We start from the raw sequence: 21,096 nt of genomic DNA, 5'->3' as shown, positions 1-21,096 counted from the left end.
GCAAACGTTGATCGGAAGGCTGAATGTTAAGATTAAGCAAATTACGCGAGCAATCGGAGGTGTGAATATGAACCTTCGTAGGCAAAGGGCACTTCTTCCCGTTTAGTTCAACGCCTTAAACCTAAAGCCAGGACAGAATATGAATTGGTCCCGAAACGTGTATTTGTCTCTTTAATTTTGCATCGTGCATGATACTTTAGGAAGAAATTACGCTTGTGTTAATACAAGTGTTTGTTCAAGTTACTCTCACCACAGAAGAGAGACCTCCCATTTATAGCAGTGCATCAATAGTAGTGTCTCCTAGAGCCTGCGAAGCACTTTCGTATGACAAATTCTTGAGGGACATCTGGGTAGACAGCAACACTCTGTAGCGGACAGGATGTAATCAATTCTACTGCGCTTTAAAGTAGAGTGTCCAAGCTCAACTTGAAAGTATGCTCGTGGGCCATGTTGAAACGTCGTACTGTAGTGTGTTTGCCTGTGGAAGTACTAAACATAACGTGCGGATAACAAGTAGGATACACAGAAGCATCACATCTTTCTGAACCAGTTGACACGAGCCCACAAGAGCATCGCGCAACTTGAAACTGGAGGGAGACCTTGGTAGGCGTGCAGTGCCTGTGCTGTAGTGCATGGGTCCTGTGGCCGCACATGCATGACACGTCCGGTGCATAGTTACGCAGGGAAATAACGCCGATGAGGAGGGCGGAGTCTGGGACCGCGAACGACCCACATAGCTGGGCTCGCTCTGCTTGGAGGGGAGGCGAGGTGAGTGTAGGCTTCGATCGACCGTTAAGCCCCCGCGCGCCTGGTAAAAACGGGCCGAAACAAAACCAGAAGAGAAAAGCAAAAACAAAAGGGGCTCCCTCAGTAAACGTGATGAGGGAGGGGCTCAGTGGCAAGGAGGAAATGGGAGGAGGGAGGGCAATCAGCGAAGCATACAGCACGCGGGTGGGGGGCGCGTCACCGACTCCACAAAGATCGTCGCCCCCGGTGGCACATCGACGCCGACAGCTGGCCAGGTCGCAACAGCAGAAGCTACCATGGACCGTCGGTGGCGCAGTGGCTCCTGGTTTGTGTGGCTCGCGCTGGCTACCACCGCTGGAGGCGCCGGCAGGGCTGACGGACTCGCCCGCTTCGCGCACAGGAGAAGCGACGCCATGGACATTGCTCTGAGGCAGATCAACCTCTCGCTCCTCTACACGCTGGCCTGCGGTGAGCACTCGTCGCCATGTGGCTGCTCGGAGATGTTTCCTCTACTCGCCGCTTAGAGACGCGAAATTGCGTTTTTCTACTGAGAATGCACGAAGATTAAGGAAGGTATGATAACTTGTGTGAGGCTTCTGCTGAGGGTTTTGTTTTTGGTTTTTGTTGACGTTCTTGTTGAGGCTTTTGCTTAGCAGTTGACGAATAATTCATCATATGACTATATACCATGAGGCTGTCCTAAAGTTATGCCGTATGCTATCGCCATAATGTAAATGATGATACGCACTTGGATAGCCTTTGATGCTACAGTGCGCAGGAGCTAGAGGAGTTGAGCGCTGTCTGGAATTCGCCCATTTGCCGTTCCTCTACCAAAAAACGAAATTCGTGATTCAAATACACCATACGGGTGGTTTCGGACGACCTACTTGCCGAGAGCTCTCTGTGCAGGAATTGATAATTGTTTTGCAGTACCTATTGGGGGGGGGGGGGGGGATTAAATCCTCGTCCTTGCCACATGGAAGTGTTTCACTAAGCCTTTACATTTTCTTTACAAAAGCCTCATCAACTTTCTTACGTCGTATTGTATTCAAATTAATCGCTAGTATCTGCTCTGAAATGACCCGATAGCGCGAGACACTGTCGAGAGGTCCGAGAGGAAAATATCTTCCAGTCTTCGGGAGAAGAAAGTTCTTGAGAAAATATTCCGCTCGTAAAGTGTTGCGAAACTTGTTTAATAGCACCGTCATCGGACATTTGTTTTAAGGTACTTATTTAAATTAGTTGCCAAGGGCACATATTTACCACAGGGATAAATTAGGATCACGTTACTGAATTTCAGAGCAGTGTTAAAAGGCCGAAATGTGACTATACCAAAGTGTAGCAACCTCACGATACAAGCGCACGTTAAGAACAACGTTTCGTATGTGATTACTTTTCTATGCAAGAAGCATGCAGTAAATTTATTATCGCAGTTCTAAAGAGAATGTCAGAAACGGAGTTCATAAAGTACCTTCGGTTTCATTGGAAGCTTGTAGTTGCTGGACGCAAAAACTCAAAAATTATTTCGTTAATAATGCACTTGATCAGAAAAAAAAAAAAAAAAGGTAGTATAACATTTGACTGATAGAAACAATATACGCCCAAGCTCAATATCGCCAAGTTTGGCACAGTAGGAATGTTACGATTCTAACTTTAAAGCTAGTTCCCTTTTACGAGTCCGTCGTCTTTGTACGAAATGCATCTGCAGGCACGACGGCACTCTCCGATGCCCGCTTCTGTCTGTGCGACACCGTTACCTGCTTCCGGTCGCCTCCGCTCGATTGCGCTCGCGGCGTTGTGCATGAACTACATCGTTCTTGATAACTCTAACCGCTTAAAACCAGGCACAAAAATGTCGGATGGCTTAAGCAACCCTTTTAAAGTTTTACTTTGAAACAATGAGAAGTGTGTGTGGGGTCTGTGCATGTGGATGTATACGGTAATGTGGGCATTACGTGTCGTCGCTGCCAAATGTAACCATGAAACGAGGTTTGCTCAATAAAAGTGTAGCGTGGGCCTTATGGCATCTTTTAGGTTGTAAATCTGCGTAGGGTAACGAAAACCCTTGTCATCACCACTCTAGACCCTTGGGTCTTTGTGCGAGCCGTTTGGGCTCGTCAACACGGGTGAGGAACGTACCCCGTTGGGTTACTTTTGGCAAAGACGGTACGTGATAAAACTAAACAAAAGGACGTATAAATTGACTTACATTACCTAACGAATTTTATTGTGTAATACTACCAGCCACAATCACAGATTTCGCCGATATCTTTCCGAGCCCACTCTCTCGCCGTTAAGTCAAAGCGCAAAAGAGAAAGTGGCGACGCGCGTTTTATGTAGCCGCACAGCTGCAGCCGATCAGAAACTGTTCTATCGGGCAGTGCTGTACAAGCGCGTCTAAATGCCGACTGAGCATTCGCGTGCCGTATGCGCCTCCCCAACTCGACCCTTTCTTCCCGCGCGTCAGTCACCCCTCAGTCTTCACGGACAGCAGACGTGTGCGCGCAGGGCTCTCTCGACCTCGCGCCTCTCTCCTCATCGTGAAGCAGCTTGTGTTCAAGCGCACTACCTTGCTTCGATTACTTGCGCTAGAACCCCCTATTTCGCGTTTTATCAACTATGTAAATCGGCTGCGATTATTTGTTATGGTTTTATGGCTGCACCTTTCTTTTCCTGTGGACCAATTAATCAACAAAATCGGTGAAAAGGAGCAGCCGGAACCTATGCGGCACAAACCTTTCATTTATTGTTCATGTAAATAAACGAAAATTCCACCTGCTGTATAGCCGCTTCCACCGTGGCGTGCTTTCTCGGTCCTCCCCGTCCGCGGCTAGGGTATGGTGTGTCGTTACCCATAGCAATGTGAAAGGAAGCTCTGAACTCATGTGGCGATGTTTACAAGCCAAACGAGTGCTCTGCGAGCGTGCTGCCGCCGTTTCCAGAACGTTGGCCGTCGTTGACATTTTCCTACCCTTCTCCAGCGCCACTGTTGCCCCTTTTCTCAAAGCCCTCTGGCGCCGCCGCTGATATTGCCCTCAACTGCGCTCCGTCACCCTTTTCCAGAACCCTACTCCGCCGCTGCTGCGTCTCTTTCCCGGCGCGCGCACATAGCGTCTCAAGCTCCGTTCTTCTGTAGCTCACAACGTGACCTTGAAACATTGGGGTTTACAGCTTTCGCCTTAAAAAAAGCGCCGTTCAACATCTACAACCTAACTAATACAAACGCAATTTGTTGATGATCCAGGTAGAACGAAAGGAAGAAGATGGTTTGCACGATATGACGAAGGACTGAACAAGGGTAAATGGGGTACGCTTCAGTTCGCAAATGAACCAACGTTTCGACAAGTGGACTTGTCTTTGTCTGGCATGCCCAGACGAAGACAAGTCCACTTGTCGAAACGTTGGTTCATTTGCGAACTGAGGCGTACCCCATTTACCCCTGTTCAGTTCTTCCTCAAAACGCAATTTGTGTATTTTATGATGTAGAAAATGTTTCAAAAGTGTATTTTGACGATCGCTAATCGAAACCACAAGGCCAATTCAGAGGATTCAAGACTGGGCTTAGCTTCGATGTCGGCATTCTCAGAATATACTCAACATAATAACCTGCCCTAAAATACAAAATCAGAGCGTCTAATGTTAATAATAATTTATGGTCATTTAGTTAGACTACATCACCTGCATAATTTTCAAAATGTGTAAATTATTTAAGGCTCAATATTTTGAACATTTTCTCTATTCAGGGTCGATCAATCCGAAGAAACTACAATTAAGAGTACTCCTCGTAGAACGTGAGCTGCTTGACGCAGTACATTACTGACCGCTTCCCTGTGCGATCAGTGAGTTGTTCGCATTTTGAAAACTGCTGAATTGTGGTGTTTACTTCTAATTTCTTCTTCTTTTCTGTCTGCAGATACAACAGTCAGTACAGAAGTACAAGTCAAGCGGTTTCAGTGCTTACTGAATAACATTGTAAGTGCTACAGTTTCTCTTTCCCCTCCCCCTTCTCCTCATACTTTGTACGATGCAATACTTGTAGCTAAAAGTTATCCTTATATGAAAATAGATTTTCGGTCGCTAAATCAGCGACGCCTCATTCGGGCAACCAATATGAAGACCACCCGGGTTACCAGGCGCACAGTTTCTTCACTGGGTTCTTAAACGGCTGTATCGGCTGTGAGTACTGGAGTTTGAGCATAGTGACAGACTGTTCAGCTAGCGCATTTTCCTTCGCCAGGCACGGAAATATGAAGAATCGTTCAATGGTAACATTCAACGCATCACAGAAACAGCGTAGATCAAAATGATTGAGGCTTTGAAACTTTACGCTGGAAGGAATTTTCTTATAACTACTGGGTACACAGTGGGAGAACGAAGCAGTACCATGTTTGCACGGGGGCGGCAGCGGAAAGCGCGCAATTTTGAGGAGTGATATTCAGCTTTCATTCCCCGAATGCCACCATTTCGCTAAACTCGTCCCGGGACTACTCAGCATAGTGCCTTCGGGCACTGACGCCCAAGTCGAGAGGGTGGTTGGCGGTGGTAATTTGTCCTCTTCAGATAGATTCCAAGCTAGGAGTTCGAATAAACTCCTCCTGGCAACAATATTAGGCGTTTAGAGCGCGTGCTTACGACGCCTTTTTTTACTGCACACATGAACATGCAGTAACTCCCTTCTGTGGATAATGATATTACGGTTTTTCTTGGCTCAATGAACACAAAGGCCAGATGGGGCTTCGTGAACAATCATATTTATAAGTAGAAGGCAATTTGTCAACACTCTGGATAGAGATTGGGGTAGACAAGATCTGGCCACTAATTTTTTTGTTTAATTTGCATTTAGTAGGTCAATATATAATTGTTTTCAACTCAGATTTACATACTCACATTTTCTAGTCTTGCGGCAAAGATTACAATAATCAGACTTTGTTTGGAATGAAGCTTGGGCCTGCATGACCATGGCTAATTACTTCTGCATTAAGCTGGATAGTTCAGCTTATGTTCTCATCTCATGAGGAGTCTTAATACAATTTAATAAGCCTCCTGTTTATCCATCACCTCCCTACAGCTTGCCGTGGTGGCGATACAAACACTGATGTCATATCGGGGAACAGGCACAATTTTAACTGGAGAATCCGCGTTATGCATTCTTCGTTAAGTTGGAAACAAAAACATATGATCAACAAAATGCTTATCTGCTTACCTGACGCATACAGCTTACCTAACGGCAGCTACGCCATGTGCCGCTGATTCAAGCCATACGTGGTGTCGTTTTCAAGGCCTTAATTTGTTTTGTAACATTGCTACGTATCCATTTTCTTAAGTGCTAGTTAAAAATCTCGTTCGAAATAATCTCAAAAACGCTCCTGTCTGGCGTCTTTTTCGTTTCTTTCACTTATAAGCATGGTTATTTCGTTTTTAAGCTGTGCTCAACAACCTTTGTGTTGGCCTTTCGTGCCTTCTTTGTTTTTGTTCTTTTTCGGTGCGAGGGGGACAATAAATGATATTGGAAGGGCACAGGAAAGTAAAGCAAAGTGAAGCAATTGTTACTCCCTTTGATGCGTTATTGATCGCCGCAGGATCCGGCGGACAAGACGGTCGTGCTGGGTTGCCAGTACAACGTGGGCGGCACCATGGACGCTGCCACGTTCCTCACTGCGCTATGCGAGAACAAGCTACCCTGCACAAAGGTGGGCGATAGTCATGCTTCCCTCTTGTCAACGCTACCCAGCCATGAAGGCCGCTTGACTAAGCCTATCTAGACGACGGGCTAAGTCAAAGGAAGTACGCGATTTTCTTGCTTAATGCCTTCTACGGTATTCCGAGAAGCATTTGAAAGACTGAGCGAATCCGAGACCGGTTGCTAGTAATGTAAGCAGGTCGAGACACCGGAGTGGCCTAGAAACAACTCCCAGTGATCCATTTCATTGTCTCCATGATAACATAGATAAGTTTCGTAAATAGGAACTCGATTCAGTCTGTGCCTACCGAGCCTTGGTATCAGCTGCGTGAGCCGTTAGTAGTAGTTGAAGGTGGTGTGTTTTCTCCAGTACCTATATTTGCCGGCAATTCACCACACTAAGTGAACTCTGCTGATGAGCCACGCTAGCCGGTCCATATCGATCCATGATGGAGCAAGAGGAAGTTACTTGAAGGATTCCTGAAATGCTACTTGCGGTAAAATTATAATGCAAGGAATTTATAGAGGTGGTCTTTGTTAGTATTGGAGCCAAATTTGAAAACTTTGCGTGGAGCTGGAAATTTGCAAATAATTTTAAAAATGTGTTCCTGGCGACTTCTCGCAACCTATTAGGGCGACACGTCTTCGAGTGCATACCTCCTCAGTGACGTCAGCGGGGCTGCTAGACGCTGCTCAGCTGCTCAGGAGGAACTCGCAGCGGAGCGTCGTCCTATATATATATATATATATATATATTGTAGGGTTGTATTTATTCAGTAAACTCAGATGGATTCAGCTGCTCAGGAGGAACTCGCAGCGGAGCGTCAGGCGGGGCGATTCAGCAAGGCAGCGACCAACTTCTTCGTCCTATATATATATATTGGAGGGTTGTATTTATTCAGTAAACTCAGATGGATTCAGCCGCTCAGGAGGAACTCGCAGCGGAGCGTCAGGCGTGGCGATTCAGCAAGGCAGTGACCAACTTCTTCGTCCTATATATATATATATATATATATTGTAGGGTTGTATTTATTCAGTAAACTCAGATGGATTCAGCCGCTCAGGAGGAATATATATATATATATATATATATATATATATATATATATATATATATATATATATATATATATATATATATATATATATATATATATATATATATATAATATATATATACAGTTTCTGTTGCCAGAAGGCAGTTAGGTTTTGTAGCAGGAAGTACAAACTTGGTCGTAGTGTACGTGCTGATATTGATTTCATGAACGCATCGGTGAGAGTAAATCGAGGATGGGCTCTTCGTTTTTCCGTTAGGGTCGTTGCTCCTAGCGTGTTCAAATTGCTCTAGCTCTGTACTCACAGAACGTGTTGTGTTGAAACGTTTAAGCAAAAAACGCTAAAAAAATGTGCATAAGTTTATTTTTCTGCGCACGCATTTATTCTTATAACGATCAATATATTTCTCTTATTTCAGCTGCGAGCGTGCATGGCGTCAGAAAGGGTGAGTATTTCGTAAATACTTTGGCACTTTCTCTCACTCTTCGTTTTCTTAAAGGCGTAAAGAGTCTCTATGGGGTTGTAGCCTGGCGAGAGCGGATCTGTCATCTGAACGAATCAAAAAAGAAAAAGGAAAACGAACGAAAAAAAAAAAAACAAAGTCTGTTCTATGACAACAACTCGACACGCACTAATTTACTGCCCGGCACGCTAACAGGTGAGAAGAAGCCAGGTTGCGATCCACCGCTGAAAAGGCGTGAATAATAAATAGGTAGTCGGCCTCTCGGCTTGTCGCTCAGCGTGCAGTGACGTATAACGAAACGTGCTTTTCTCTTGTTTCAGCCTGCTCTTAGCGCACAGATTTTTATCTCTTAAAATAAACATCCGGACCACAGTTTTTATATTGTTATACTTGAATGATTATTATTTATATTTATTGAAAAAAATTTTGGATGTATTTTTTTTTTAAACAAGGACTGCAATAGCGCTGGAACGAAATACGGAATTCCTGTTTTTATTTTCGCTTCATAATAAACGCTGCAAATTGTTTTTTTACGGTTACGTGTTTGGGTGCATTTGGTCAAAAAAAAAATCGATTTCGCTTTTGTTTCAGTGTTTTCGGTAAGTTTTGTAAGGCAGTGAGCGTACCAATATGTGACAATAAATGATATAAAAGTAAAATAAATTCGCGACTGTTATGCAGAGAGGGAGCACACGCGATTACTACGCATTGAATGCATAATCCCAACGACCCGGCAAAGTGGAACACACTTAAGGTGCCGTTGTCCAACGGGGCCCTTTGCTACTCCGTGAGTTTCATGTGCTATACCACATAATTGTTTCGAAATGAAATCCAACATAACGTCTATTGCCTGTAAATGTGCCTTCCGAAGCACCTCTTGCGCATGCAACGGAACCAATTAACAGCAGCTAAATAAGACTTACGATTAGTCAGTGCAGTCATACTCATCATAAGCTAGTCAACGATACATGACTTTATGTAGTAGCTTAAGTTCATCTTTAATTGCGACTAACTGAATAGCTGCAATTAATTACGACGCGTAATTAGTAAAACTCAACTTACTCGACATTCGCTGTCCAACGATATAACACTTGCGTTGCTGTTATACTCGACATAAGCTACACTAGGATATAACACTTGAGTTGCTATGGCTTGACTCGAAGTTTTGACGCTGAAGCTGAGCTGAAGGTAAAACGGGCGCAGTCCGCCGGTGTTCAACATTTAGAACTGAAGCTCCGCTTCTCACATGCCAAACCTCAATGTCATGTGGCTCCGAAAATTCGACCATCAAATCTCACGTTGTGCAGCAAAAATCATCGTCTTCATTCTCCAGGTTGATTCACCTGCGCATGCGCCAATATCATCTGCGCCTCGTCACAGCTGAGAGGCAAAACTATTGCAGCGACTGGGTTTCTAAACAGCTTTAAAACGAACGGAACAGCTTCTCGGACCCAGGCACGAGAACACTGCGCTATCGCTGCCGCCGATCACGCTTCGTGTAAAACTGCAACACATTCTCGCTCTGTGCAGTGAACATTGTCGTCTTCGTGAAGTTTCATCTCCGCTGCTCTTCCAATTAATCTAGGTAAATATGCCATACACGTACGCAATCTGGGTGAGTGCGGGTGAGGTCCGCGACAATAGTGTCGGACGAATCCACCGGGTGGCGTGACAAAAAGAGGCGGCGTGGCAGAGAAGAAGCCACTTTCGCTTAATACAGAGACCGCAGCCGTGTCAGACAGGCTGCCGAGACCATCGAACAATGAGAATCCAGATGACTAGCCCGTTGCTGAGAAACTTACATCCCGGGGAAGCGAGCCGAGATCGAAATGACAGCAGCGATTACGGCTGAAGCCAAATGGCTTGGGTCATAAAACTTGGTTCAAGAACAGTTTAACCTCTAAAATGTTTGTCTTGCTTTGAGTGCAGTTTCCGCTCTAACATCTCTGCACCGGCTTGTGTAATCCGCGTCGATATGAATTGCCCCTTGAAAGGTTGTTTCACCATGAGCACTGAAGGCCATCAGAAAGACACCTTTAAAGGCAGTAGCATTTACGTACATGCCGTGTTAAATCTGCCAGATACGAGAAATCTAATCGAAATTGCGTTCTTCTAATATCTAAAAACATGTTAGCCAACCAGGGTATTATTCGTGTAAAACCTGATCAGTGCAGTTAATGAAATATTACCTAATTGGGTCATTGGCACACCCCGTCCACACGAGAAATTGACCTTAAAAGTGAGCTTAATTTGCCACAAGTGTGTCATCTGTGCTCATATTGCTCATATGTGCTAGGCTTGGCCGGCGGTAGGGTTCTCACTTATATCGTTTTTATTGGTATGCTTCCGGAAAGATTGAAAAACATGCCAGTAGATTGAAAAAAAAAATATGTATATATCACGAGTTTCCATATGAGGTGCGGTGTGGAGTATTAAATTAAGTTGTTTGAAAATATATTCAAACAATGCAAGAGCATGTAGAAGAAAAACCTCGTCATCCGGAGCCTGCAGCAATGTTTATATATTGTCGAATGCAACACGACATCGCGTTGGCATCCCGCTGCCCTCACGCCCTCCCAATGCTTTTTTCTAGGGGATAAAAAATAAAAAGGACGTTACTGGTTAGAACGCTTACAACGTACAACAGTGCCTGATCGGCGCCTAACTCATGCAAATACATTGTAACTCCATTTTATTTTTGCCGTTTTAAAACTTTATGCCTGGTTGAGGAAAAATGAAACCCGTGATAATTCTTTAATCAGCTGGTATGCAGATCGGATAAGAATTGAACAGAATCACAGCGATGGAAGCAAACAAGTATATTTTTTTTGTTATTTTACGAATTACCTCAGTCGAAGAACATGCGGCCTCAGATGCCGCCAACTCTGCCGGAGGCCGAGAATCCTATCCAGGCAGGTGTGTCGGGTCCGGAGCAAGGCGGCGTGGCGGTGCCGTCCGAGAGCACGGTGTCTCCTTCGACGAGTGCGCCTACGGAGGGTCCTCCTGAGGACCCCTCGACCGCGTCTTCTGTCGTCACTGTGCCTGCCTCGACCGCGTCCCCCGAAGGTTCGCACAACCCTTCCAGTCAAGGCGCCATCCCGTGCTTGCCTTCAGGTTTGAACTTAGGTGATCGAAATTAGTCTAGAGCCCTCCACACATCGGGGTGCCTCATAGCCCGTAGTTTTGCTTGGCATGTAAAATCAATCAATCAATCAATCAATCAATCAATCAATCAATCAATCAATCAATCAATCAATCAATCAATCAATCAATCAATCAATCAATCAATCAATCAATCAATTAATCAATTAATCAATTAACCAATCAATCAATCAATATTTTGCTTATTATGCCACTAGTTCTGCTATGAACTTTTGCAGGCGTGTTATAGATGCAACCATTCAATTGCAATTAAAACTCACCAGGTGTTCCGCGGCATATTTCACTGTACTATACAAGAAAGCTAAGTAGTTACATGCTATCTGAAGAACGTCATGATCCTCGACTTAATCGATTTAAATATACGCTTATGTAACATATCTTAGTTTCGTTACATGACGGGTGGAAGAGTACAAATGTAGTAATAAAAATAACTATACTGTGGTTTTGAAATAAACTGACACTACATCTAGGACGACGCCTGTGCTTACATCGTTGCAGTTTGAGTGTTTGTCTGTTCAGAAAAGAGGAGGACGAACGCAGGCCGCGCTGTGTTCTCAAGGATAGCCCTGTGCGAATTTGTTCGTTTTGCGAAAGGATGGCCAGGATGAATCAAAAAGGTTCAAAGATAATCACGTCCTACGCTGTGGAAGCCTGGTCCCTCTAGGGCCCCTCTGAGGCTTAGTAAAGCTTAGTTTAAAGATAAGTTACAAGCAAGAAAATGATAAATATGAGAAGATAAGTCTAGTGGTGCAGTTTTCAACGATTGAAATTCTATTAAAGTTGAGTGGGGTTCCAAATGGACGATACGCCTTCCAGCGTCACTGCGATGAGTTTCTTTACATAAGATGAATGTTTCATAAACGCCAGATGAAAAGTCGTCTCATGCCTTTCTGGCTGTATTTTTGTTTCTTCTTCAGACATCGCCTTTATACTGTTGTATTTCAGAAAATGAGGCTTATCTGTACGTCCCACACGTGTATCTTAAAAAGGTAGATATGCCCATTTCAGGCAATCATATATGTGCCCTTAGCCGCGGCTGTTACGAAGCTGCGTTTTTTTACTTCATCGCAAAGTAACAACCGGTGTTCAATGTCGAGTTGCCATTAAAAAAAAAAACAAAAAAAAAAAAACTGACATATGCCTAAATTGAATATTTAGTTTTATTTTCGATGTGACAGGGAAGGCCGTAAGTAGCCAGCCAGGTGTATAACAGATCATAAAATTTTTGAATGTTCGTCAAAGGTAACAACTTTTTGCTTGATTTGTTTTAACATCCGATCTAATTTAATTCGCATTAAAATTGCTGGTGCATTCAATGACCGGAGGTGACTCAAACATAATCACTACTCCCATTCGTCCCAGAAGACGCGTGAGTTTGAAAACACACCCAGGATCGCTGCATTCAAATTTCCTGGTTTGCAAAATTAAATTCCTGTTGCCCTTTTGTGGACTTGTTAGGGTTTGTTCCTAAGTAATAGACGCATTTATTGTTCACAAAACGGTATTTAAAAGCGAACATCTTTTTCCCACCCCGGGATTCAAAGTCGAGAAGTCAACGTCGAAATAGAAAAAGACCACCGTGATCAGCATCTGAGAGTGGATGGCGGTGTAGCTTAGTCTCAAAGATCCGAAAATTAAAAGCGTGACGTCACTGCATTTTTTTTTGCTAATGGCGCTATACTTGTTTACATTTTTAAAATTATTTTATAGCTGCCAAAAGTTTCTTTCGAATTGAAAGTAGCTGTGTTGTCATAAAAGGCTCTATTCGGTCAACATGGGTAAACTGCAATTTGTGCTCACTGTCCCTTCATGTTAGAAACTTGCCCGCGGACACGTCCCGTGAGTCCAAGGAGAAGCCTCTAGTAATCGATACCTGCATGGGAGCAAAAAAGGAAAGACGCTATTGCGTTCTTCCAAATTACCACAGTGAAGAACCGTGACGCCTATATCGAACGGAATAAAAAAAAAATAAACCTAAGCAACACCGCTCACTTTCAGAAGGGGACCCACCTCCGGTGAAGCCTGGTGACGATGAAGGTAGTCGCGAGGACGAGCCATCCCTGCCGGTCACGCCGGATTCGACGCCCAGTACAGCGCCAACGGAGGACCCGGCGCCTCCGCCAGTGGACTCACAACCTCCGCCGGACGATCCGCTGCCGCTGCCCGGAGAGGTTCCCGGCGTGAGCGACGAGATGAGTTTCTACCCGTGCCTGTGCGCCCGTAAGGCCAAGTACCGGGGTCTGCTTTGGAAGCCTCGCATGAACAGCCGCCGGACGCGAGCCATCACGTGGAAGGACTACAACTTCATCTTCCCCTTGAATGTCGTCAGGGTGCGTATACACAAAACACGCTCCTCCTAAGGGTGCAGTGAAGGGAAGTATACCTTCGTTTGTAATATGGTAATGATTTCTCATTCAGGGCTGCTACAAGAGAAAAATCTCTTTATTTGAGTGGTTGCGCTCGGGGGTATGCCGATGAGTAAATACTCCCTTAGTACAAACTTACTAAATATTGAGGGATCTCCCTACAACATATCGGACAGGTGCTTCGTTCGCTTTGGCATGATCATCATATTTTCTTAATGTTATGGCTGTTGGAAGGTGTAAGAGAGAGATAACTTTTATAAAGGCAGAGAGAGATGAGAGAAGGCGAGAGGCGTATGTACATTGGATATACGAATGGAAGTTTGTGAAAAGAGATCTTACAACTGAGTTAAGACGTCCCTGTCTTATTAATTCTTACCGATTTATGTAACTGAATTGGCTCCATATAAGCGGCCAGTAATGCACACTGAATATTTCATCTCCAAAGAGCTATGCCGTAGCGAAGATCATTGGCGCTTGGTCAGAATATAGATAACGGCAAGCAGAGAAGAGGAGGAATAAGTCGAACTGAAGCATTCTATGCTGTTCTATGTGTAAAGTTCTGTGTGCTGTATGTGTAACATTCTATCCTATGTGTGACATTCTATGCTGTGTAAAAGATTAATTAGTGTTTTTCGCCTAATGCCTCGCAGAAATGCTACATAAAAAAGTGGCACATGTTTTTGACAATCCATGGTTGCAGTTAAAGAGTGCGCGAGCTCTGCTTATATTGGGTGCAGAGCTGGAAATATTTAAGAGTCAGTATTGATGATTTAGAAGAACGTGCTCCTTACATCTGTCGCCTGATCCTAGCTATACTTTAGCTCCTTTCTAGACTTGCGGCATTATTCGCCTAAAGCTACCGGTGCACAAATCGCATCGCTTTATTTTCATTTTAAACTGTTCAAAATGAGAGCAGGACGGCTGTAGAAAGAATATTCGATCACTGGCATTCGTTGGTTGACGTTTTGGAGTCCCTATGTGTTCCTTGTTTGCAATGAAGAACAGACCTTGAATTTTTTTTTTTATGCTATGATATCACCTGACTAGATGAGATTTCATGAAACCCTGTACTACTAGAAGACAACGCTCAAAAATAAACTGTATGAACCGTTGTGCGATAAAAACAAAACGTCTCAAAGACGTGTTCAGGATATCAGATTAGCATTTACGCTGACGATCGTGTGGTCTTATATTCCAATCTATTACAACATCCGCACTGGTGTTTTTGCATCGCCGGCAAATACGTGTGAACGGTATGTCAAACGGCTATCGCTGGACTGATTATAATAGAGCTCACAGAACAATAAAATAATACAGGGAAAACTCAGTGAGCACAACTGGAAGCAGTTGCGTGCAATAAACCTGAGCTGGAAACATAACATTTTGATTATACGGAGTTGTTAAACTGACACTGTGAACAAAGAGAAGTTGTTTGTTTGCTGATTTGTTTGTTTGTTCATGGGGTTTAACGTCCTAAAGCGAGTCAGGCTATGAAAAACGCTTGTTCTTTTTTCTTTTCTTTTCTCTCTCTCTCTCTCTCTCTCTTTTTTTTAAGGGGTTTAACGTCCCAAAGCAACTAAGTCCGCGAAAGACGCCGTAGTGAGAACTCCGGAAATTTCGATCAGCTGAGGTTCTTTAACGTGCAATGACATCGCACAGTACATGGTCGCCTTGCTTTTCGCCTTCATCTAAAAGCGGCCGCCGCGGTTGGGATTTGATCCCGCATTCTTGCGCACAGCAGTCGAGCCCCCTAACCACTGCACCACTGCGGCGGGGTCATATATTAGTTGGCCCGTAGCGACAGAGTGCCGTGTTCAAATCACAAAGGGAATATTCGTGCAGAGAACGGAGTTTACGAACAGAAACATTCTAAGGACGATTACGATACTCACTTATGCGAAATTCGAGCGCAGCTGTTGAAGCGTTTTCGGATATTGATACAAATGATTTCATATATGCTTGCGTGTTTGAACGTACAGTTACAAAGCTCTCTTTATTTTTCTCACTTGCCAAAGAGAATTTATCAGAGCAAGGGAAAGAAGAGCCACGAGCAAGTGGCGCCGAGGCCGGGATTGGATGCGGGATCGAATCCCGGCCTCGGCGGCCGCTTTTTCATGTGGGCGAAAAGCAAGGCGCCCGTGTGCTGTGCGATGTCAGTGCACGTTAAAGAACCCCAGGTGGTCGAAATTTCCGGAGTCCTCCACTACGGCCTCTCTCATAGCCTGACCCGCTTTGGGACGTCAAACCCCAAAAACCAACCCACCCTTGGTTTTTGCTTCTCTTCTTCTGAAAAATCCCTTTTGGCTCGTGAGTGTCTTTCGCTCGGTCACACCAACAACAATGTCGATGATGTCCAACCGCCGAACGGGAGCATAAATGACACACTTGCGTGGAAACAGTACCATTTAGCTTCGTTTTTCTAAATTTTATTCTTGCCCGATTTCATATATTGCGATGAGTAACCATAACAATTAGGCCAAAGTATTGGCGCCATTAATGGTCGCGATCGGTCGACAGGCTTATACGTCTAAGCCGCGGCTGCTGCTGTATCGGCTACTATGGAAGTGAAGTTCAGAACGACACAATCGAAGCTATGCATAAAGCTGCAGCTTTATGCACACGCTCTTCATTTTATGAAGAAAAGCTATGAACGGGTTCAGGACACGTACGTCTGACAGACAAACGTGAATTTCGCGTGTTTTCTCTAGCACACTTTTTCGAGATCCACAAGTATCACACTTTGCCTTCATTCGCGTCTGAGATAACCTAACTACTTTAAACGAAGCAGCTCGCAATAATAATAATAATAATAATAATAATAATAATAATAATAATAATAATAATAATAATAATAATAATAATAATAATAATAATAATAATAATAATAATAATAATAATAATAATAATAATAATAATAATAATAATAATTATTATTATAATAATAATAATAATAATAATAATAATAATAATAATAATAATAATTATTATTATTATTATAATAATAATAATAATAATAATAATAATAATAATAATAATAATAATAATTATTATTATTATTATTATTATTATTATTATTATTATTATTATTATTATTATTATTATTATTATTATTATTATTATTATTATTATTATTATTATTATTATTATTATTATTATTATTATTATTGCGAGCTGCTTCGTTTAAAGTAGTTAGGTTATCTCAGACGCGAATGAAGACAAAGTGTGATACTTGTGGATCTCGAAAAAATGTGCTAGAGAAAACACGCGAATTTCACGTTTGTCTGTCAGACGTACGTGTCCTGAACCTTATCAGGTTTTCACTGATAAGGTTCAGGGAGGTCACAGTGAGGTGTAGAGTTAGCTCGAACCTATAGTCATGCCTTCTGCGTCGAGTGCTTAAACGGTTGGGTCGGTATTCGCGAGCTGATGGCAAGAATTAATTAGACCTCATACAAGACCGTCCAAGCTTTAGATTTAAGGCAAGTGCTAGAATGGGTGAGGATGACCGACAACTTGCGTACCAAACAGAAAGTCTTAGTCCGTTTTCTTGAATAACACACTAGCTCTCGTTATGAGGTTTTTACTGCGTCTGGAAGAGAACAGTAAATATTGCAGTTCACAAGAATGATTAAGTAGGAAAGATTATAAAATTACGAGGTGATATATTGAAAAATAAGCAAAACGGCATCAGAAATTGCTTCAAGTAAAAATTTGCCCGAGATAGAAATCGAAAACGTGCTTATGCGTTCTTACTGGTTAAAACGTGTTAATGCAAATCCTTAAAAAGCATAACACCGAAAAAAAAAAATGTTTTTAATGCGTAAGCACTGTATGGTTATGTAAGCGGGTTTGTTGTTGCTGTGGCTATAGTAAGAAGGAAAAGAAAATGCACGGGCCTGCTACTGGCTCGAGCGCGTGGGCGCTGTATAAGACGAGCTAATTGATATATCGAAATAAGAGTGGTACCATAGGATAGAGCGTCAAGGAAAAGTTTGCAAGTGACAAAATAGTGGATGTGGTTTAATTAGGTGATTAATTAGAGCCAATAACAATAATAATTGGTTCACAAAAAAGGAAAGGCGCAATGTCTGTGACATTTATTCTGTGGACACCTTAACTGCACCGTAAAGGAAGGGAGGAAGATGGGAGTGAAAGTGGAAGGGGAGCCGTAGTGGAGGGCTCCGTAGTGATTGCAACCACCTGAATATCTTTAACGTGCACTGACATCACACAGCCCACGGACGCCTCTTTCTTTCACCTCCATCAAAACTTAGAGCCAATTAAGTGGTTTGCAGGAAGAAAAAAAAAGGAGCAGTATCTATCACTCGCGGAAGAGGAACTAGTTGGTATATCGAGAAAAGAATGGTACCATCAGATAGAGCATTAAGGAAAGGTGTGTAATTCTCTAATGTCACGAGGTATGCTCTCGCGTCAAGGTATGCTTGTTTGAGATTTACTCACGTTTTTGGACTGAAAGAGCGACAGCAATAGCTCAACAATTAACAAAATTTAACGTTACCCCTCCCCACTTTCGTGGTGCATGTACATGGCTAAAGGAAACATTGGACAAGTGCCTTTTTATATGCGGGGGCTCTTGTTGCTAAAACAAGCTAACTCTCATAACATAAAAATAATATGCCTCTGATTGTATGCATAAACTATACAGCATAAACCCGTCAAATTCGGCCTTCTTGGCAATCTCTAGACGAAGCCCAAAACAAGTCCGAGGATCACTAAGGTCACATATCACAGTGAAGGCTTCTCAAAGAAAAGAGAATATGCGAATAAAATATTTTTGCTGTGACAAATCAAGTTGGCGTGGGTAAAGAAGTAATTAAGTAGAGACAATTAAGTGGTTTACAGTAAAGGAAAGTCCCAGTATCTATCACTCGCGAAATCCCGCTGACACATCTTGCGGACAACACGACAACGCTTAGGCTGTCGCATTTCTCCAGTGCAGATTCTGCAGTTATCTTGAATTTTTTTTTTTCCTCATGCGACAACCCACTCAAAGCCTACGGGTACTCTAATGCCTTCGGTGTCTGTTATGAGACATCGTTTCAAGCACTTCCGCTTGTACTGCTCATTCAGTTACAGCCATAGGTACAGTTGAGCTTTATTTTATTGCGAAAGCAATACTGCTAGCACTTTTCTGCCGTCGGTGGAGGTCGTTCCTTCGCTTCGTGACGTCACCCTGCCACGTGGCGCACGACCACGTGGCAGCGTAACGTCACGACCACAGGAGAGCAGGGGCCCCAACTCGTCTCTTCGGCCGTAGTCGTTCCTTTGCTCGGCGCGGCGGCTACCACGTGACAGCGTGACGTCACGACCAGAGGAGAGCAGGGACCCCAACTCGTCTCTTCGGCCGTAGTCGTTCCTTCGCTCGTCGCGCCGGCTACCGCGTGACGGCCTCCTCGTCCCGCAGCGTGAGGGCGCTCGCTAGGAGAGGATAAACGGGGCGCCGCAGGCGCGCTCCGCTTAGCCATGTCTGAGGAGCTGTACAAGGCGTCGCTGGAGGGACGCGCTGCGCGCAAACGCCGGCGCCGTGCCGAGGAGACACACGAAGAAAGGCAAAAGCGGTTGGCTAAGCAACGCGCCTATGCCGCAGAATGGCGACCCCAGCGGTGTTCTACAAGTTCAGTGAAGTAGTTTCATGGACTCTCTGAATGCCGAAGAATCGTCTATGAGTAGTGCAGAGCGATATAATTACCATAGAAGAAAGCGCCGTGTAGAAGAGCGTGTTCATTGGAATAAACAAACAGTAGAAACCATGTTGTGTCCAGAGTAAATCCTTTAGTTGCACAAAAGGCGAAGCCATGCCAAACCAGCAGCATAGCCAAGCGCAGCCAGGGAGGTATTGCTTTCGAAATCACTCAGGCTTAACCAGAGCTAAGCCACATCACATTTTTTTTTTCTTTTCTTAAGGCTTGATTTCGCTGGAGAGTTCAACTTGCTGCACGCGAAAGCGTTCGTCACGTGATAAAGTCGTGCTCATATGCGTAAAACATGCACACGCTTCGAAATACCGCATCTACGCTGCATTTAGGTGTAACGTGCGTCCGGTAAGGTCCCTAGTTGGGAAAAGAAAAACAAACGCCACTGCTGTTTATACGCGATGGATAGATGCATAAACAAAATCGGAGGATGTGTAAAGTCTAGTTATAAAACACCTACAAAAGACAATGCACGCGAACAAGAAAAAAAAAAAAAGGTAAAACCTGATACAGCGGTGGCACTGAACGATGTGCTCATGCATGATTGATGCGCCCATTAGGCCGTGCAGAAAAAATAGCGAAGTTCCGTTGACCGCATTTCGCGAACCCTCGGCCTTAACTGTGTTCCGTGTTGTACATTAGGCATTGGTGGTCTCGTCCAAACAAAGTGCTTGAAAGAAAAAAAAAATGGTGTCGAGTTTCGGCTGCGCAAACGCGTTAACACTCTTAATGCTGCAGTTTAGCGCAGTAATAAAACCCTACTTTATTTTTTTTTTGCAACATTCCTTGGCAAAAGCAGTTGAGAGCGATGCATTTGGAATTTCCACATGGCATTTCAAAAGCGCCTGAATAAATGAGCTGTTGCGTAATCTTGAAGCTTGAAGAATGTCGAAATTAGACATTGCAGTCCATGCTGTCCTAGATAAGAGTGCGTTAACTCTCAACGTCATAATGTTTTCAAGACGAATACTTGCAGGTTTTGACGGAAACCAAATTCTCTGATGGCGGTAAAGTTCAGCAAAGTGGCTAAAACTTTAAAGTGTAACAGAAAAAAAAAAAGAACGTTGCGCGAAATATTCGTCGCAACGGCGGGCGCTGCAGACTGACGTCGTTTGCACAATAGCGTCTAGGTGGCGCTGGAGTGGCGTGGACGCGTGAACAAAGAACGTTTCGTCACGTCGTTACGTTTTCCTGACGCAATGGCAAAAGGCGCCGATTGTTTGGGCGACACAGGGAGCGCCGTCTGGCGCAACGCACTGAACGGGTGGTTCAGTTGCATCGACCGTACGTGTCGGCCTGCTCGGAGAAAAAGAAAAAATCTGAGCTTTAGAACTTCGACTAAACGACAACTGCACGCTCGGAAGATTTATACATGGTCATTAAAATTGCCGATTTCAGCTTCAGCTATGGTTTAAGTGCTTATTGCAGAATGACCAAACAAACTCTTCGTATTCTCGCCGTTAGCACATAAAGTGGCAGCAACTGCAGAACCGTAACGAAGTGGTCAGTTATCTTTGCAAAAAAGAGCTGAGAGAAAATGACGGATCAGTGTCTATTCGTGCCTGTAGTTGGAATGACTTGTCACAGCGAGTAAATACTTCTATTTATTGGAATGGCTCGGAACAGTGGTTTGAAGTTTGAAGTTTGCAGTTTATTGTATTTCAAAGGTTAACAAAACATGAATAATGCGCATGAGTTGGGGTTCTGAAAGAATCAATGGTTGAACCGAACAATGGAAATAAAATATTCTAAGGACGATTGCGATACTCCGAAGTACGAAATTCGAGCGCAGCCATTTAAAGGCTTTTGCAACATATCCATCCAAATTAAGAATTTCATAGATGCTCGTATGCATGTATGTGCAATTAAAAATAACTATTTTTCTCACGAGCCAAACAGAAGAGAGAG

The 21,096-nt window shown here is 43.7% G+C and overlaps 1 protein-coding gene across 1 annotated transcript in view; it reads left to right on the top strand.

Annotated features, from left to right (window-relative positions):
• The first annotated feature begins 1,015 nt into the window (after positions 1-1,015).
• LOC146208625 (uncharacterized) overlaps positions 1,016-21,096 on the top strand; it is a 26,564-nt gene continuing 6,483 nt past the window's right edge. Inside the window, exons 1-6 of the mRNA XM_084587305.1 lie at positions 1,016-1,215; positions 4,661-4,719; positions 6,327-6,437; positions 7,902-7,928; positions 10,799-11,012; positions 13,107-13,438. Coding sequence (XP_084443431.1) covers positions 1,044-1,215; positions 4,661-4,719; positions 6,327-6,437; positions 7,902-7,928; positions 10,799-11,012; positions 13,107-13,438 — 915 coding nt within the window. The 5' untranslated portion in view covers positions 1,016-1,043. The remainder of the gene's footprint in view (positions 1,216-4,660; positions 4,720-6,326; positions 6,438-7,901; positions 7,929-10,798; positions 11,013-13,106; positions 13,439-21,096) is intronic.

Source organism: Amblyomma maculatum, chromosome 1 (genome assembly GCF_055883805.1).
Source record: "Amblyomma maculatum isolate TAMU_Amacu chromosome 1, ASM5588380v1, whole genome shotgun sequence".
Classification (NCBI taxonomy): Eukaryota; Metazoa; Arthropoda; class Arachnida; order Ixodida; family Ixodidae; genus Amblyomma; species Amblyomma maculatum.
The sequence above is the reverse complement of the archived record's forward strand: the minus strand, read 5'-3'. Positions and strand labels throughout refer to the sequence as shown.